The sequence below is a fragment of the Parus major genome, chromosome 5 (genome assembly GCF_001522545.3).
Source record: "Parus major isolate Abel chromosome 5, Parus_major1.1, whole genome shotgun sequence".
Classification (NCBI taxonomy): domain Eukaryota; kingdom Metazoa; phylum Chordata; class Aves; order Passeriformes; family Paridae; genus Parus; species Parus major.
In genome coordinates, this window is record NC_031774.1 from 1,537,014 (window position 1) to 1,551,667 (window position 14,654).

General features: G+C 35.1%; 1 protein-coding gene across 8 annotated transcripts in view; it reads right to left on the minus strand.

Moving 5' to 3' along the window:
• ELP4 (elongator acetyltransferase complex subunit 4) overlaps positions 1-14,654 on the minus strand; it is a 136,285-nt gene that overhangs the window by 83,633 nt on the left and 37,998 nt on the right. For all 8 annotated transcript variants that reach the window (XR_004497753.1, XM_015631213.3, XM_015631211.3 and 5 more), the window contains exons 6-7: positions 14,192-14,276; positions 9,243-9,431 (exon numbers count right to left, since the gene is read on the minus strand). Coding sequence is in view for 7 of the 8 variants with exons in the window: in XM_015631213.3 (XP_015486699.1) it covers positions 9,243-9,431; positions 14,192-14,276 (274 nt within the window). In the remaining variant the exon portion in view is untranslated. The remainder of the gene's footprint in view (positions 1-9,242; positions 9,432-14,191; positions 14,277-14,654) is intronic.

Below are 14,654 nucleotides of genomic sequence, written 5' to 3' on the forward strand. Positions count from 1 at the left end.
CAAGAAAACTGAACACAAGTGAGATGTCAAGAAATAAAATTAGTGGATTTGCTACAAACTACAATGCCTCCAATGATGAGAAATCCACACTTGGGGATTCTGACTGATTAGGAATCTTCTTTTACCTTTGAAGAACTTTACTGATTATAACAGAACTTAGGTATAATATCCTTCTGTATGGCTGAAAGCACAGAAACACTGATTTTGGTTGATTTGTTTATAGGCACAATAACATTAGCTAATTACACTGGCTAATTTAAAGCAGTAAATAATGTCTTTAAAAGATTTTATACAAGTTGCAGAAGCAAAGAAAGGACATGTAGTGAAGACAAGAGCAGGCAATTAGATGCAACATACTCATAAAAATGGGAAGAGAGTAACAAAGCATCTGTTGGTCAATATGCTACACAACATATTAATTCCAGATTTTGGTTGATCTCTTAAGGTTGTTTTTAATAACATTTGTCTTGATAGTTGTCTCTGCTGTGGGAACTCTGCAGTATTTTTGCATACTACCCTAAAATGTCAGATGAAGGTGGATGACATTGTATATAATTAATTTTGATAAATTTTCAGAAAGAACAACAAGCCAGGAAATAAAAACTAAATTATTACGCACTGAAAAAAAATAAAATAGAGATCTTTGGATCTTAAGTGAAGATGGACTTGTGTATTACTTGAGCTATGGAAGCATCTAAGGCCAGCAAACCCTGGCACCTTACAACAGAAGAAGTATGTCTATTTTGCCATTGAAGGACAGACCTAAAGGCCAACAGTGAAATGGGAGATCACTAAACAGAGATAAATTAAGCAAGTCAATAACAGTTGCTGCTGCAGCCTAAAAAAAATGAACCAAGTCTAGTAGTTTAAATCAAATGTTCCATCTGTTGATCTCCAAGTGCTTCACAAAAGACAGGCAAGTGCTGCATTCCTCATTTACAAGTCAGTAACAAGCACAAAGGTGTCATGTGAGCTGTCCAAAGCCAAAAGCCAGTCAACAGTGAGCTGGGATCCCAACTCAGCCTTTCTTTGGAGCTCTCTCTGCCCCCCTCTCTTTGAGGTTTGCTTTAGGAGACTGCATCCATGGTTTTGGGGTGTCAACAAAATACTTGGTGTCATGAAGATGGTGTGGGAGTGGAAGCCCAGAAAGCTGGGTGCTGAAAATCCTGTTATTATCTGGCTGAAAGAGGTGACAGATGTACAGTGTGTTAAAGGGTGACACTTTTTGAGCTGAATCCTGTCCAGTGCTTTTCTCTTCTCTCTTTCCTTAGCATTTGGTGACAGAAAGCACAGGCTGCAGGTGACTGTGAATGGTTCTGGGGCTCTTGCACAAGTCCTGCTGCACAGAGGATGAAATAAATCTGATTGAGCCCTTCTCCAGTGAAGGGTGAGTGGCTGGGAAGAAATCAGTTCAAGATCTGGGCTAAGGTGAGCCCAGCACCTCTGCTGAACACTATCTGGTTTTCACTAATGAAATGGTTTTCACTGTTATAAAAGCATATAGTTAGGAATCTATAGGTTATTACTTGTCTTTAAGCATTGATAAAATAAACTGATCATTTGAGCAGATTCCTGTGGAAAACTGAGCAGAGAAAATACTCCATGCCACAAGTTGGCCATAGTGCAGTAAAAAGCAGAGATGCACAAGCAGTCTGAAAAGTGAGTCATATTACAAAAGAGCCACAACAAAACGACCAAAATTACATATTTGAAACCAACTGGTCAAACTAAAATCCTATGACTTCACTGGAATCATTCATTATAAGAAAAAGGTTCAGGTGTTCTTTTTGTTGCCTTTTTGCCTGAAAAAAAATGTCATTGCAGTTTGCTTACCAATTTAGAAAGGCTAACACTCTCTGCAACTTTAATTCTTTAAACAGTGAATCTCATTTTATTCCCAGGTGACCAAAAAGAACCTGCACTATTATTTCAATTAACAGTAGACAAGTATCAAAAGGAACACCTAACTGATGTTGATAATCAAGTGGCAAAATTCTGAAATATAAAATCATTTAAAAAACTAATCCCTTATCCAGTATAAAATTATAGGCTGTCATCAGGAGCAGGCTGGCAAAGATGGGTCCAGATGGGAAACTGGCTGGGCAATAAGAAGAGGTAGGGTGGAAATGATGGGTAGGCTGGAAAGGATGGGAACCTAAGGAAAGACATGACTGCTCCCTCTGCTGGCAAGGTCCTCCCCTGCTTTAATTTTTAACTAATGAGTAGGCATTTCTTTAATTATTTAGGATCTAGCCAATAAATAATGCAGAATGCTCCTTCCTCAGTCTGTTGCTGTGTGTTTGCACATTTTTGAACTTATGGTGCCCTATTTCACTAGAATAATTTGCCACAGAATTAAGGCTCGGATGGATGTCTAATGGAGAGTTACTGGCTTTATATTTCAATTCTTCATAAAATGAAAAGGAAGATTAAGCTGTTTAACCTTCACAATATCATTTTTTACAATGTATACTCATTTCATATTTAATTTACACATTTCATAATATAACGACAAATTGCTTGTCATATCTTACTCTTACAAGGAACCCTTTATGTAGCAGTATGATTCTATAAAATTAAACATTCTGCAATACAAACACACTAATTGACACATCATACCAAAAATGTATCCTTCTTCCACGAATGAAATTCATGACCAATGAATTCAGTGACAATGTTTGTATTAAAACTTAATTAAAAGATGAAACTAAGCCATTCATTGCTTGATTTGTGATATAAATTAATAGCTGCAGCAAGAACATTTAGAAAAAATCTGTTCTAAGATTTTGGCCTACAACCAGAAGCTCCTAGAACAGGAGGGATCAGCTTTTTTTGCCCACTGTTCCCATCTGAATCCTGGCTGAAAAGCTACTCCAGCTCCCAGCTTTCCAGAAGGCTCCATCCCAGGAATCCTCGCCTGCCATTTGGTTTGCTGATTTTAATCTCCCAGGACTTTCTTACAGTGGCTCCACTATGCTGAACTGGCACTTGCTCCTAGAAGTGAGTTATTATTAAACTTGTAGGTCAATTGTGGCACTAACAACTCTTTGGAAGCTTTCAGCCACGGTGTACAATTTGCTGGTCTAATTAAATATTAATTCTAAGTGTTACATTCTGTGGCTAAGAGCTTTTATTTTCCATCATCAGTCTGGAAGAGAAAGAGGTTACAAGGCTAATTTAATATTTTTTTTTTTTTTTACCCCCCCAGCATTAAAGCTTAACTACACAGGCACAAAAACATCATTAAAGATGCAGTATTCCTTTTTATTATGATTATATTCTAATTAATAGAGAATGTCTAAACAAAAAGAGGTAGAATTGGATTCTGAAATTCCAGGATTTTCAAACAACACCAAAAGTTCCCATCAAAATGTTTCTAAGTATACATTGCACAGAAGTTCAATATTCTCTGTGAAAATCACTTAAGAAGGAAAATACATATGCAATGATTTAATTGTAAAATAGTTTTACACAAAATTCTTTGTTCTGATCCTGAAACAGAACAGATAAATCCTCTATTTAATGCTAGAGTCACAGGGCTTTTATTATTTTTTTTCCTCAAGAACCTGAACTTCTACTTAAGCAAAAATAATAAAAAAATAAAAACACTGCTTTGGAAAAAATATGCTACCCTCCCTTTTCTAAAAGAATTACTTGCTAAAAGCAACAACCACTTGGCCCTGTATTATTTAAAGTCACTCTTCTAATCTTTACTTATCAGTGTCCAAATGGGCTCAATACATGAGCCTGTTCCCTTCTGCTTCCATAACAGTTGTGTCCATGTCTGGACACTGGGCATTATATTAACTGCTTAGTCCAGTAGCCAAAAGATTCCATATGCTTGAACAGATGACTATCTCCATACTGTGATGGGATATTTAACTGTTTAGGTCTAATGCTGTACTTCAAAGATTTGGTTCTAAATCATACCTGATTTTCATAGGCATATTTTCAATTTATATTTACTTAAGATGTAAAATAAAATGTCAAGTAAAATGGAAAAAAAAGTAAAATGTTAAGTAAAATTGCCATGCTGAATGTATTTATGCACTTCTCTAGTTTAATTTATGCATTTTGGGAAAGAGATTTTCTTATTAAAGAGAAATGATGTGAGGATGTGTCCTTCTAAAAAGTAAAATTTATAAAAATGACAAGGCTGTTTTAGGCACACCACTTTAACATAAAGTGTGACTGCTCATCATAATATAGTTAATTTGGTTAACAGAAAACTATTATGTGGGGACAAAAACATGCTTCAGATGTGTATTGAATTTGTTTTTGAAATGGGTAGCTGTTACCAAATCAGAAGTGGCAGTGCTAGATCACAGCCTGTTGGCAACCAAAATCTGATTCTATGAAAACAAAAAATAATTTTATTTCTTTTACAGCTTGATTAGCAAACACATCAGCAATAAGAGAAATGAAAAAAAATACAAAAAATACTGTTTCCCATTAAAATAAATTTTGAATAGGATGCTTCTCTGAGCTTCCTGTTCAGTCAGAATTTTAAAGATGCTTTTATGAATGCCTAAAACCCAAAATACTCAAATCCTAAAACTATGTGGATAACCCAAAACAACTGTCATAAACTTACAACTCTATAAAAATATTTATTTGTAAATCAATATATTATCAATATATTTGTACAGTTGTTAAAGTCTCACATACAACAAAAAGCGACGTGCAACATGAAAAAGCAAGTAAAAAAATGCCAGAAAAATATTACAACAGTTTGATCTTCATGGTTTCTATTTTGCAGAGAAATTTGAAATTTCCTTAATTGTGATATAGGAACCACATGATGTTGGATCTCACTACAAATCTTTGTGCAGCCACCTCATCAAATACATTTGGAGGTTATTCAGCACTTTTTCACCAGTGAAATCTCAAGTTAGAGCTCTAAGGTAGGTGATCACTCCTCGTTCTTGTCATAGAAATAAAGATTTCAAACTGTGAGAAATTCACCAGCTATAGGAGTTCACATTTTATAATCCTATATTAGCAATGGATTCTAAAGCACTGCATTGCTTGACTTTGAGTTTAGCTGCTAAATCACTCAGTGTGAGCACAGAAAGCCTTTGGATGTGAAAAGGTTTGTCTCTGAATTTTTCTACACTGTAACTTATGCACTTCAGTGAATTCAAAACATCAAAACATTAATCTTGTAGGAAATTAATTTTTTAACATACTGGATGAAATAATGAAAATATCTTGCTAAACAGAACTTCAGACTCTGAGGACAGGTTCTGTGAGAAGACTTATTCATACTGACTTTTCATTAGTCAATTAATTTCCCTTGGTACATGCTGACTAATATGGTTTTTAGTCCTTACCAGTAATACCAGCTTTGAGTTCAAAATAAAGGATGGCTTTAACAAGTGCTATGCTTTCCCTGTTGAATATAGTAATCTACTAAAAAAAAATCTGCTGCTACTTAAGTGATACAAAATTGGGAAGAATGGGAACAAAATTAAAAATACTATTTAGTATTTTCAGGGAAAGATGTTCTTGGATTTACCAATGATTTCTAGTAATTAAAGAATAAAAAATACATTGGGAAAATATTTTAAATTCTAATTTAGGACTTTTCCATTATAGAGCAGTGACATTAAAGTCCTTTCAGTCACACAATTGCACAATAATTCTTTTTCTAAATTTAGGTATGCAAATGCATTAATTATCAAAATGAAGAAAAAGAATCCTTACTTGCTTTTATAATATTCCTTAAACTTAGAAATTGCAACAACAAATTAAATGCCTCTTCATTCTGCCCTCCTTGCTCAATGCTAGATTTTAAAAATGGAAGTAATTTTCCCTTTTCAAATGTACCATATGATTTCTTAGACACAATGCATCTTCAAGAAGCAGTAGGAAGACTTGAAAAATAACCTTCCATCAACTATTTTAATCACACTTGTAAGTAGCTCAATATTTATTACCTGACAGACAGTGTAAGATAAGAGTATGTTCAATCGGTAGAAAATATCAATCAAGTAAAACTTGTCACACATCACCTGAATAAAATTCATAATTGGATAAGTTTTTCTTGTATTATATTCTTGAAACCCTATTCCAGAAAAATGTATTCCTATTTTTGTGGTTGAGAAAAGAGAATTTTCTTTTTTCTTCATGCACTGTTTGCCCTAGAAGTTTCATCAATAAAACCTCCAAAATTTGTGTTCTTTAGTGGATTACAATTTCTTCCAATTACTCTGGAAAAACTCCACACACAAACAGATTTTTTTTTTTGGCAAACTTGTGTCTTTTACCAAAATATAGCCTTACAGAAATCATGAACTGTCCCATCAGGCTGGATTCATGAGCATTGTCTTTGGATAAATGCAATTCCAAGTTATTAAATCTAAGACAATGCATTGCTGGAATAATGAAAGAGCCACATTGATGCATGTGCATCACAGAGGGGAAAAACATCAGGAACAAAATCACTGTTTAATGCTCTGTAATCACTGAAGAGTCAAAGCAGGCATGAGAATGTAGGAAAAGTGAACAAACAATAATGAAATTACTGTATTACTGTAAAAAGGTAAAGTGACTGTTTAGAAACAGAATAAGGAGGCAGCAGGAGAAAAATTACAAACCAGAATACAGAAAATATGAAATAGGATCATTTGAATGTCTCACCAGACAAAAAGAAAAAAGGATAAGATATGAAAAGTAAAGGCAAAATTAAACTTTCTGAAAAAGAAAAAAGCCAGGTAGATTTAATTTGTGAACTCCCTGTCACAGCATGAGATGTGAAGTATTTGGCAAAATACATAAAAGAAAACAAGTTCAAAAAATAGATATGCATACATATATATATATACATACATATACATATATATACATATATTTGATATTTATATATATATATATATAATTCACAGACTTTATTTAAAAAACAGAATTAATCTGGGTTAAAAAGATATTGCCCCTGACAAAAATCAATGCTGCCAATTGTTTTATTCCTTTTTCACTGGAGTAACTACTACTGGAGACTGACAGAGACAAGATAAGTTATGTCACTACCAAAAATCTACTTTTTCATGACAAAGCAGGTAAAGACAAAACTATTTTTTTTGTATTTGTCATCCAGACAAAACTTTGATTAAACATGATTCTGAACTTACATGTCCTTCACGGAAATGACACATGTGAAGAATTTACTTGGAGGCCACCCAATTAATTTAGTTAGGGGCTGAAGTACAATCTGGGAAGTATAGGAACAGTAATACAGGGGCAAAAATGGGGAATTTACTATATCCTCAGAAAAACAGTCTGAATTCTCTATACCTTCAGTGCACTGACTTGAAGGTTCAACAGACAAAGCACATGAGAAAACCAGAACCGACCAAATTAAACACGTATACGCTTGGAAAATAATAAAAAAAATCCCTCTCTCTCTCTCTCTGCTGGAAAGAAGAGATATTTTCTTTACTTTTTGAATGCAGCAAGAGCCCTCAGCAACAGAAAGGAGAGGAGCTGTGCAGTGAGAATGTGAGCAGCTGCTGTTATTATAAGGCAGGTCCGTCTGCGGCGCGAGAGGCGCGAGCACATGTTCGCCTGTCCTCTCATCTCGCCAGCCTCACCAATTAAGCAGTGCCAGGGAGGCTGGACACATGCTCCCAGGGGCTCTTTAACAGGCTTCTTGGAGAGGGCAACAACTACACAGCAGGGCTCTGGGAACTCAGTAATGTGGGCTAGGAGGAACCCTCAGCAGCTTTGCTCCTCCTAATGACAGCTCTCTCCACGCTGCGGTGCTTAAAGAAGGCTACACCAAGTTTCACAATTTAAAAATAAAAAAAAAAAACAACTCAAATTAATGCCCTTGTTTGTTTAGGACACCTAAGCAATGATTCTGTGCATAATGTTTCTAAAAAAAAAAAATTCAGAATATTCTAGCACTTACTGTTAAAATTAAAAACTCAGTTATTTAAATAATGAGGTATAATTTCAATCCTAACTCCCTGGAATTTATAAACACAAACCAATAATCAACTTCTCAAAAAAGTTTGAAACAAACTTCAGTTTTTTTCTTAGAGGCACTTCTGTACTTCTCTAAATACAAATATACTTTTTATTGGCATGATATATAAAGAAGACTACAATGGAAAGGGTTTGTATGTCCCAATAATGGACAGGCATTTCCAGTGTGTAAGAAGTAGGATGATAATTTTACATTCATAAATTCCATTTCTTACATTAAATTCAACTGTCCTTCTTTCTGAATTATTCTAAATTATTATTTAAAAATAATAAGCAAGGAGATGGAGGAAAAATATTAACACACTTTTGACTACAATGGTAAAACTAGAAAATCGACCTTTATTTTCAAAGGAGTAATTGCATTGGTATCCAAATAAATAACATTTGCAGGTATTCAGCAACCTTTAACAATATGCAATATATGTGAGTCGTGTACCTACCTAAGCTAGGATTTAATTTATCGAAAAACTCACCTACTATGAAAATATTTTGCATAATATGAGGTTTTATCCAGTACTTTTTTACTATAATCAAATCAAATATCTAAAATTACAGGTTCTCTGTTCATTGTGAATAATGATTTTGCTTTTGTAAGTTACAGTACCACTCACAGAACAAAAGACTGTCTACATTTTCCCTTTTGCTAAAAAAGTTTATTTTCAGAAGATATATTTAAGTCTCCATATACTATCAGGAACAATGCTGTTAATTGCTTTTGATTTTGCAGTTGGGAAGATGACTCTGGTTTACTCCTAGTCCCAATACAAAGGGAAATTGGACTTTTAGAGCAAACCTGTACCTTTCAATTCCTGGCTTTAAAAACAAGATCAAATATCGTCACAATGAGCATTTTATATAAAGACAGTGGACTGAAAAGCCTTGTCTTGATACTCCAAAAAGCATTTTGAAAGCACTGGGAAAGTGCACAGAGATGTAAAAATAACTGAAAAAGAGATTACTACAGGTATTTTCTTTGTTTTTCTACAGTTACTGAAATATTGACAGTTTTTCAAAAAAGGAGCAAGACCCACATTTGGCATAACTGTTACTAAAATAATTTTATACTTACATCTTTGTAGATTTTGCAGCATGACTCTCCCACAAAAGCACGAGATACAGTCACATTTTAAGTTTACACTTTGAACAAAAAGACTTTTTAAAATGTCCACAATTGGCATTTGTTTTCTTACCATAAGCTTTAAACTTTTGCTAAGTGATGTGTCAGCTCTGAAATCCAGCAAAAGCAGCATTCCTACCTGGATAAGGTGAGCTGGCACCGTGATGATGCAGGCTGACAAAGATTTCCTCAGCAGGCCACGGAGAACATACAGAAATTTTGTCAAGCTATGAGGATCTTCAGGATTATCACTGCAACAAACACCATCACCCCATAATATGGAACCCAGGCTCTGAATTCCTATCCTCAAAACATTCCTTTGTTTTTTCTGTTGGGGAAAAAAAGAAAAAAAAAAGAAAAAAAAAAGTCATTTTTTTAAAGGCTAGGAGGAATACAATTTCTAGAATGCATATGCATATTAATTGTGTATTTTATGTAAACATGGTAATCTCAATTGATCTTATAAAAATTGCAAATGGAATGGGCTTTTTTTCAGTGCTTAGATATCATGGATAAGCACAAATGTAACAGACACATGGAAATACTGAGGACTACTAATTTGTATTTTTTAACCAGCTAAATACAAATCAAATCCAGTAACTCTAGGACCTTTTATATCCTTTCTCTCCTCCATCACTGTCTTAAAAAGCATGTAGAAGAGCATTTTCTCCCAGTTCTAAGACAGTTTGCTGAAAGTGCCTGGGAGTAATCAAACACAACTTCTCCCTCTATTTTCACCTTTCCGCTGCATCACTTTCACAACCTGACTATTCCGAGTGTTTGCTCCAATTCCACTTTTTCTGCTCCTTCTGAGTGAGGAAGGTCAGTGCCTTAACTCACCAACACATGGGCCTGTCACTGTCTTAGAAATCTCCAAGCATCATTTACGTTCCTTTCACCTCCATCCCGCTAATAAAGGAAGTTGTAGGCACAGCTGTGGAAACCCAGAGTCTGATGGGGACATCAGCAGATTTTCTCTTAAGGACCACACTTTGACATGTGAGTTTCTGGTCTGCTTTGGAGGCAGTGGCTGAAATAAAGCTCCTTTTCTCAAGGGACAGATTATGAAGTCAAAGTTGTAATTTGTTTATGGCAAAAATGATATCTCTCATGAAGACAACTCTCATTTCTGCTTATATGATGTGACCTTTCCTGATGATCTTTGGAAAAGATTTTAGAAATATTTGCTATCAATAGCTGAGAGAGACACAATGAACTCCCTTGTTGAAAGACTTCCTGCACAAGGTGATCAATGAAATATTTCTCGAGTTCAGGGTTCAAACTTAAAGATCAGCTTTCTCAAATTATACACACACACAGATATATATACATATTTTTTTTGGTAAGTAAAATCTTGCAGGTACTTTTCACTACAGAAAGTGTTTTGATAAACTGTAGATATTAATTTCTAACAGCTGGAATAAAGAGCAACTATCAAGCACAGCTGGCTCTGGAAATCCAGAGGAAAGGTTTTGACAAGAGGTTCCTCTTCCAAATGCTTCCTTATCCATAAGGGGCAGCCAGAGCCTGGGCTGTGACACACACGGTCCCACGTGGCTCTGCATTTTTCCACTTGTGTGTCTTACACAGGGAGCTGATCTGCCAATTCACCTCCAGTCTCTGGGGAAGCAATCTATGGTTCAGCTCTGGCAGATTCTTTAGTCTCAGGCTTTGCAGGCTTTTAGGCTTTAGCTACGAAAGGTGAATTTTTACGCTACTGGATGAAGATCAAGACAACAGAACAGGATAATACAACACCATCTTGACTTCCCTGTGTGGTATCCCCTAGGATCAGATGTTCACTTTTAAAAAGAATAGCAAAAAGAGAAGTTTTAGTCTAATATTCTTTGATTACTTATGATCAGAGGAGATTCAGGCAATTCTTGATGTGCACTTAAACAACAGGAAAAAAACCAAGCATTTAAGTGAACTGTTTTATCCACATATCATGGGTATTAACCAGGCAGAGAAAGTGTTCTACTATTTCAAAATTTCAACACAAACATACATAAAACTTACAGAAACTTTTAAAATGAGAAAAATATTTTTTCTTAAGAGTAACATCCATAAGAACAACATACAGAGGAAAAAACTGTTCTCTTACTGGAGAGAGGATGACAGATGCTTATTTCACAACATCAAATCATAAGAGTAGTAAAAGATAAAGCTATCCAAACACCAGATAATATTTATCTGGCCAGTAATAGAACTTCTACCAGTATAATTCTGTCAGGCCTACATAGCCTTGACAGTTTATTCCACAACTGAAATATAAGAAAAGCTTAAGTCTAATATATTCTCCCACAACCAGCCTGCTGTAAAGAGTAGGATAACTTATTTTTTAGATATACCACTAGATCTTTTATATTCACATTAGTCTGGAAGTCTGGATTTATTTTCTAATTTCTTTTTTTAAAATTTTTTTCATGTAATTTTTGTAACAGTGTTTGATTTGGCAGCAGAAATTCTGATTATGAAGAATTCAGAAAACCCAACTCCAAGCCAACAAAAAAAACCAAACAATCCTCCCCAAAAATTACCCTGAAAGCCTCCAAAGTATACAAAAGAAATGTTAAGGAAATAGTTGCCTATTAAAGCTCTGATGTCAAACATGAAAACCCCAAGACATTCTGAAACAAAGAACTATTCTGTATAACTTAATACCATGATCAGTTTATGAAGAATTCCCACTTAATGATCAGCAGCAAAGAGTTACTGAGAGGTTTTAAAAAGGATGTAAACTCAATGTTTGTATTTGTAGCTTATAGGTAATTCATACTCTGATTTTCCAGTTAGACCTTGGCAAAGATGCTCCAGCCAGTGGGAACAAATAGGTTATTGCTTTGGTCAACTTTGACCAAAATTTTCTATATTCTCATACCTCAAACAGGAATTATTGTCCTAAGGTCCACAAAGCCATGCAGGACAGTAAAAAAAAAAATAAAATTAACCTGCAGATGGTTCTATAAAACTAATGTTAACTGTTCTAGGTCCTGGAGATGCCTGGCCATTTTATCAAAGGCCTACTAAACCTCTAATGGTAGTTTTCACTAATCTTCCTAATTGTGTTAAACCATCTCTCAGCTGGGGTGAGTCACATTCAGCTCAGTTTTCTTCACAACCCTCTTCAAATAAAGGAATAAATCTAAGTATCACTGGCATAATTGATGTGAAAGTAGCCAAAAATATCTGAAAGTTTTATCAGTCAGGTAGAGAATTATTTGGGGGTGGGGGTGTGTACATGATCAAACTTCCCAGAAGCTTTTATAATTATATATGGCAATTATATACAGGTCCAGAAGAACACAGGCTGCTCTTTACAATCTTCACATCTACCTACTTAAACAACACTTCTGAGGGCTCAGTAAACAGAAGAGGATATGAAATAGCAGAGAATTGCTGAGAGATTTGGCAAATAAAAGATCCAAAGTGCGTTCTGAGTCACTGCTACGTTCAGGTCTGGACATGTCTTTAAGAAGTGTGTATTAGAGACTTCTAAAATGTTAAATGTACAAAATTTCAGTGTACAAAGAAAGATGCAAGGAAAAAGTAGAATATGAAAAGAAAGTAACAGAAAGCACTCCAGGAAATCATGTGCATTACCTCCTTTGAAACAGAAAGAACTACATAGTGCTAATGGCTTTCTAGATCAATAAACTGGCCTGGAAAAGGACTTCTCCAACTTTTAAAGCTTCACCTTAGAAACTTATATGTATTATTTAGCAAACATATACTGTCACATTCATCTCACTTAAAGTTCTGGTTTTATTGACACCAGTAAGACATTTTGAAACAATTGACAAAAAGTAGAGAAAATAACGATCGGTGATGTTGAATTTTTCCTTACTTGCAAGCAAAAAAAAACACCCAAATGCTGGCTCTGAAAAACCTTGATTTTCTTTTATATATATATATAAAAGCAAAATACATAATATTTTATACATCAAGCAAAAGAAGCAATAAGAGGCTGATGTCTGGGGCAGGAGGCTGTTGGCTGGCTGGAGGCTGGCAGGGTGTTTGTGTCACCCAGGGCTCTGAGGCAGGAGGAGCATCCTGGTGCTGCACATGAGGATGACACATCCCTGTTGCCATGGCTACCACAGAGTGGGGAGAGGGACCTGGCAGGGACCAATGGCCTTCTCCAGACTGGCACTGCCACTGAAGGGAAGGCAAAACCCTCCCAGACATCTCTGGCAGCGCTGAGCACAACCACCGACATTTACAAGTGCTCGGTGCAGGTAATGTTTCTAAAAAGATGAAAAACATCTTTTCCAGCATCATCTCCCCTGCAAAAATGATTCCTAAGATATTGGACTGGTACACAGTCTTGTATTAAATCATTTCAGGCTCTCCAGTGTCTGTGCTAATTGACTTCTACTGCAGTAGCATTGCTATTGTACAGCAATGATTACCTTTTGATTAAGCATCAATATATACAATTTATTATATTATTTCCACCAGCTCCAAAGGACTGCCATGTTACTGAATATGCCAAAGAATAACTGATAGGGCACTGCTCAAATTAGAAAAGGTCTTTCAGCCTATGTTGTTGCACTTAAGATGTTTTTGATTACCCACATTATGTTTTATGAAGAATACAGAGATTTTTGGAAGGCTGATAGGCTGTTTTGATTTGTAAATTGAAATAGCATTCATATTTCTATAAAGATACCACCATTTAATTAATTAAAAAATTCACACCAGTTAAAATAACAATTAAAATTCTGAATGTTTAAGGGTAAATGTTTAGCCTCAAGAATCTTGAACAGATTGTGTTAAAGTAATAATCTGAAAAACAGATATTATTGCACAGAACAGGCATTTTACTAATGCTGTCTTACATTTCTTTCTCACATGGTCCTGCATATCTGTAACAGTTAAAAACTCAAAAAAAACCCCCTTCAAACGTGAACAACACTATTTATTTTGCTTGCTTACTTTAGCAATGCTTAGAAACAATTTGTTCCTTAATATAGAAATAAATAAATAAATAATATAAAATATATAAATAAATAAAATGCAAGACCTTGTGTCACCTTTGAAAATCAAGAAAACAGGATTAGAGAGGAGTGTGAGGGTCTTTGGTACCTGGGGATCAGAGCCATCAAAGCCTTCCTGGGAAATGATCTTCTGAATGGACTGAAGCAGCCTTGCATAACCACTGTTCATACTCCTGTTGGTAAGAAGAAATATTTTACTTACACACTTTAATACACTCCTAGATGTCTCTAACAGCTGTATAAGAAATAAATTTGAGCAGATGCAGCTTTCAGTGCAAGTGTCACATAGAAAAGAGGTGTCAGAGAAGGAAAAAACCCCTCAAACTCTTGGAATAAAGTTGACATTATAAACAGTTGTGATTGCTTCATATTAACTAGTTCAGTGCTCAGACATTTAGTGAAAGCTAAAATCTCTAGGGATTAAGATAACTTAATTATGTCAGGCTCACTTACATCTAGAAGATTAATGATATAATGTATGAACTTAATGTTGAAACCATTACAGCCCAGTGCTAATCTTCTGTAACCCACAAAGATCTACCCAGTTGTTA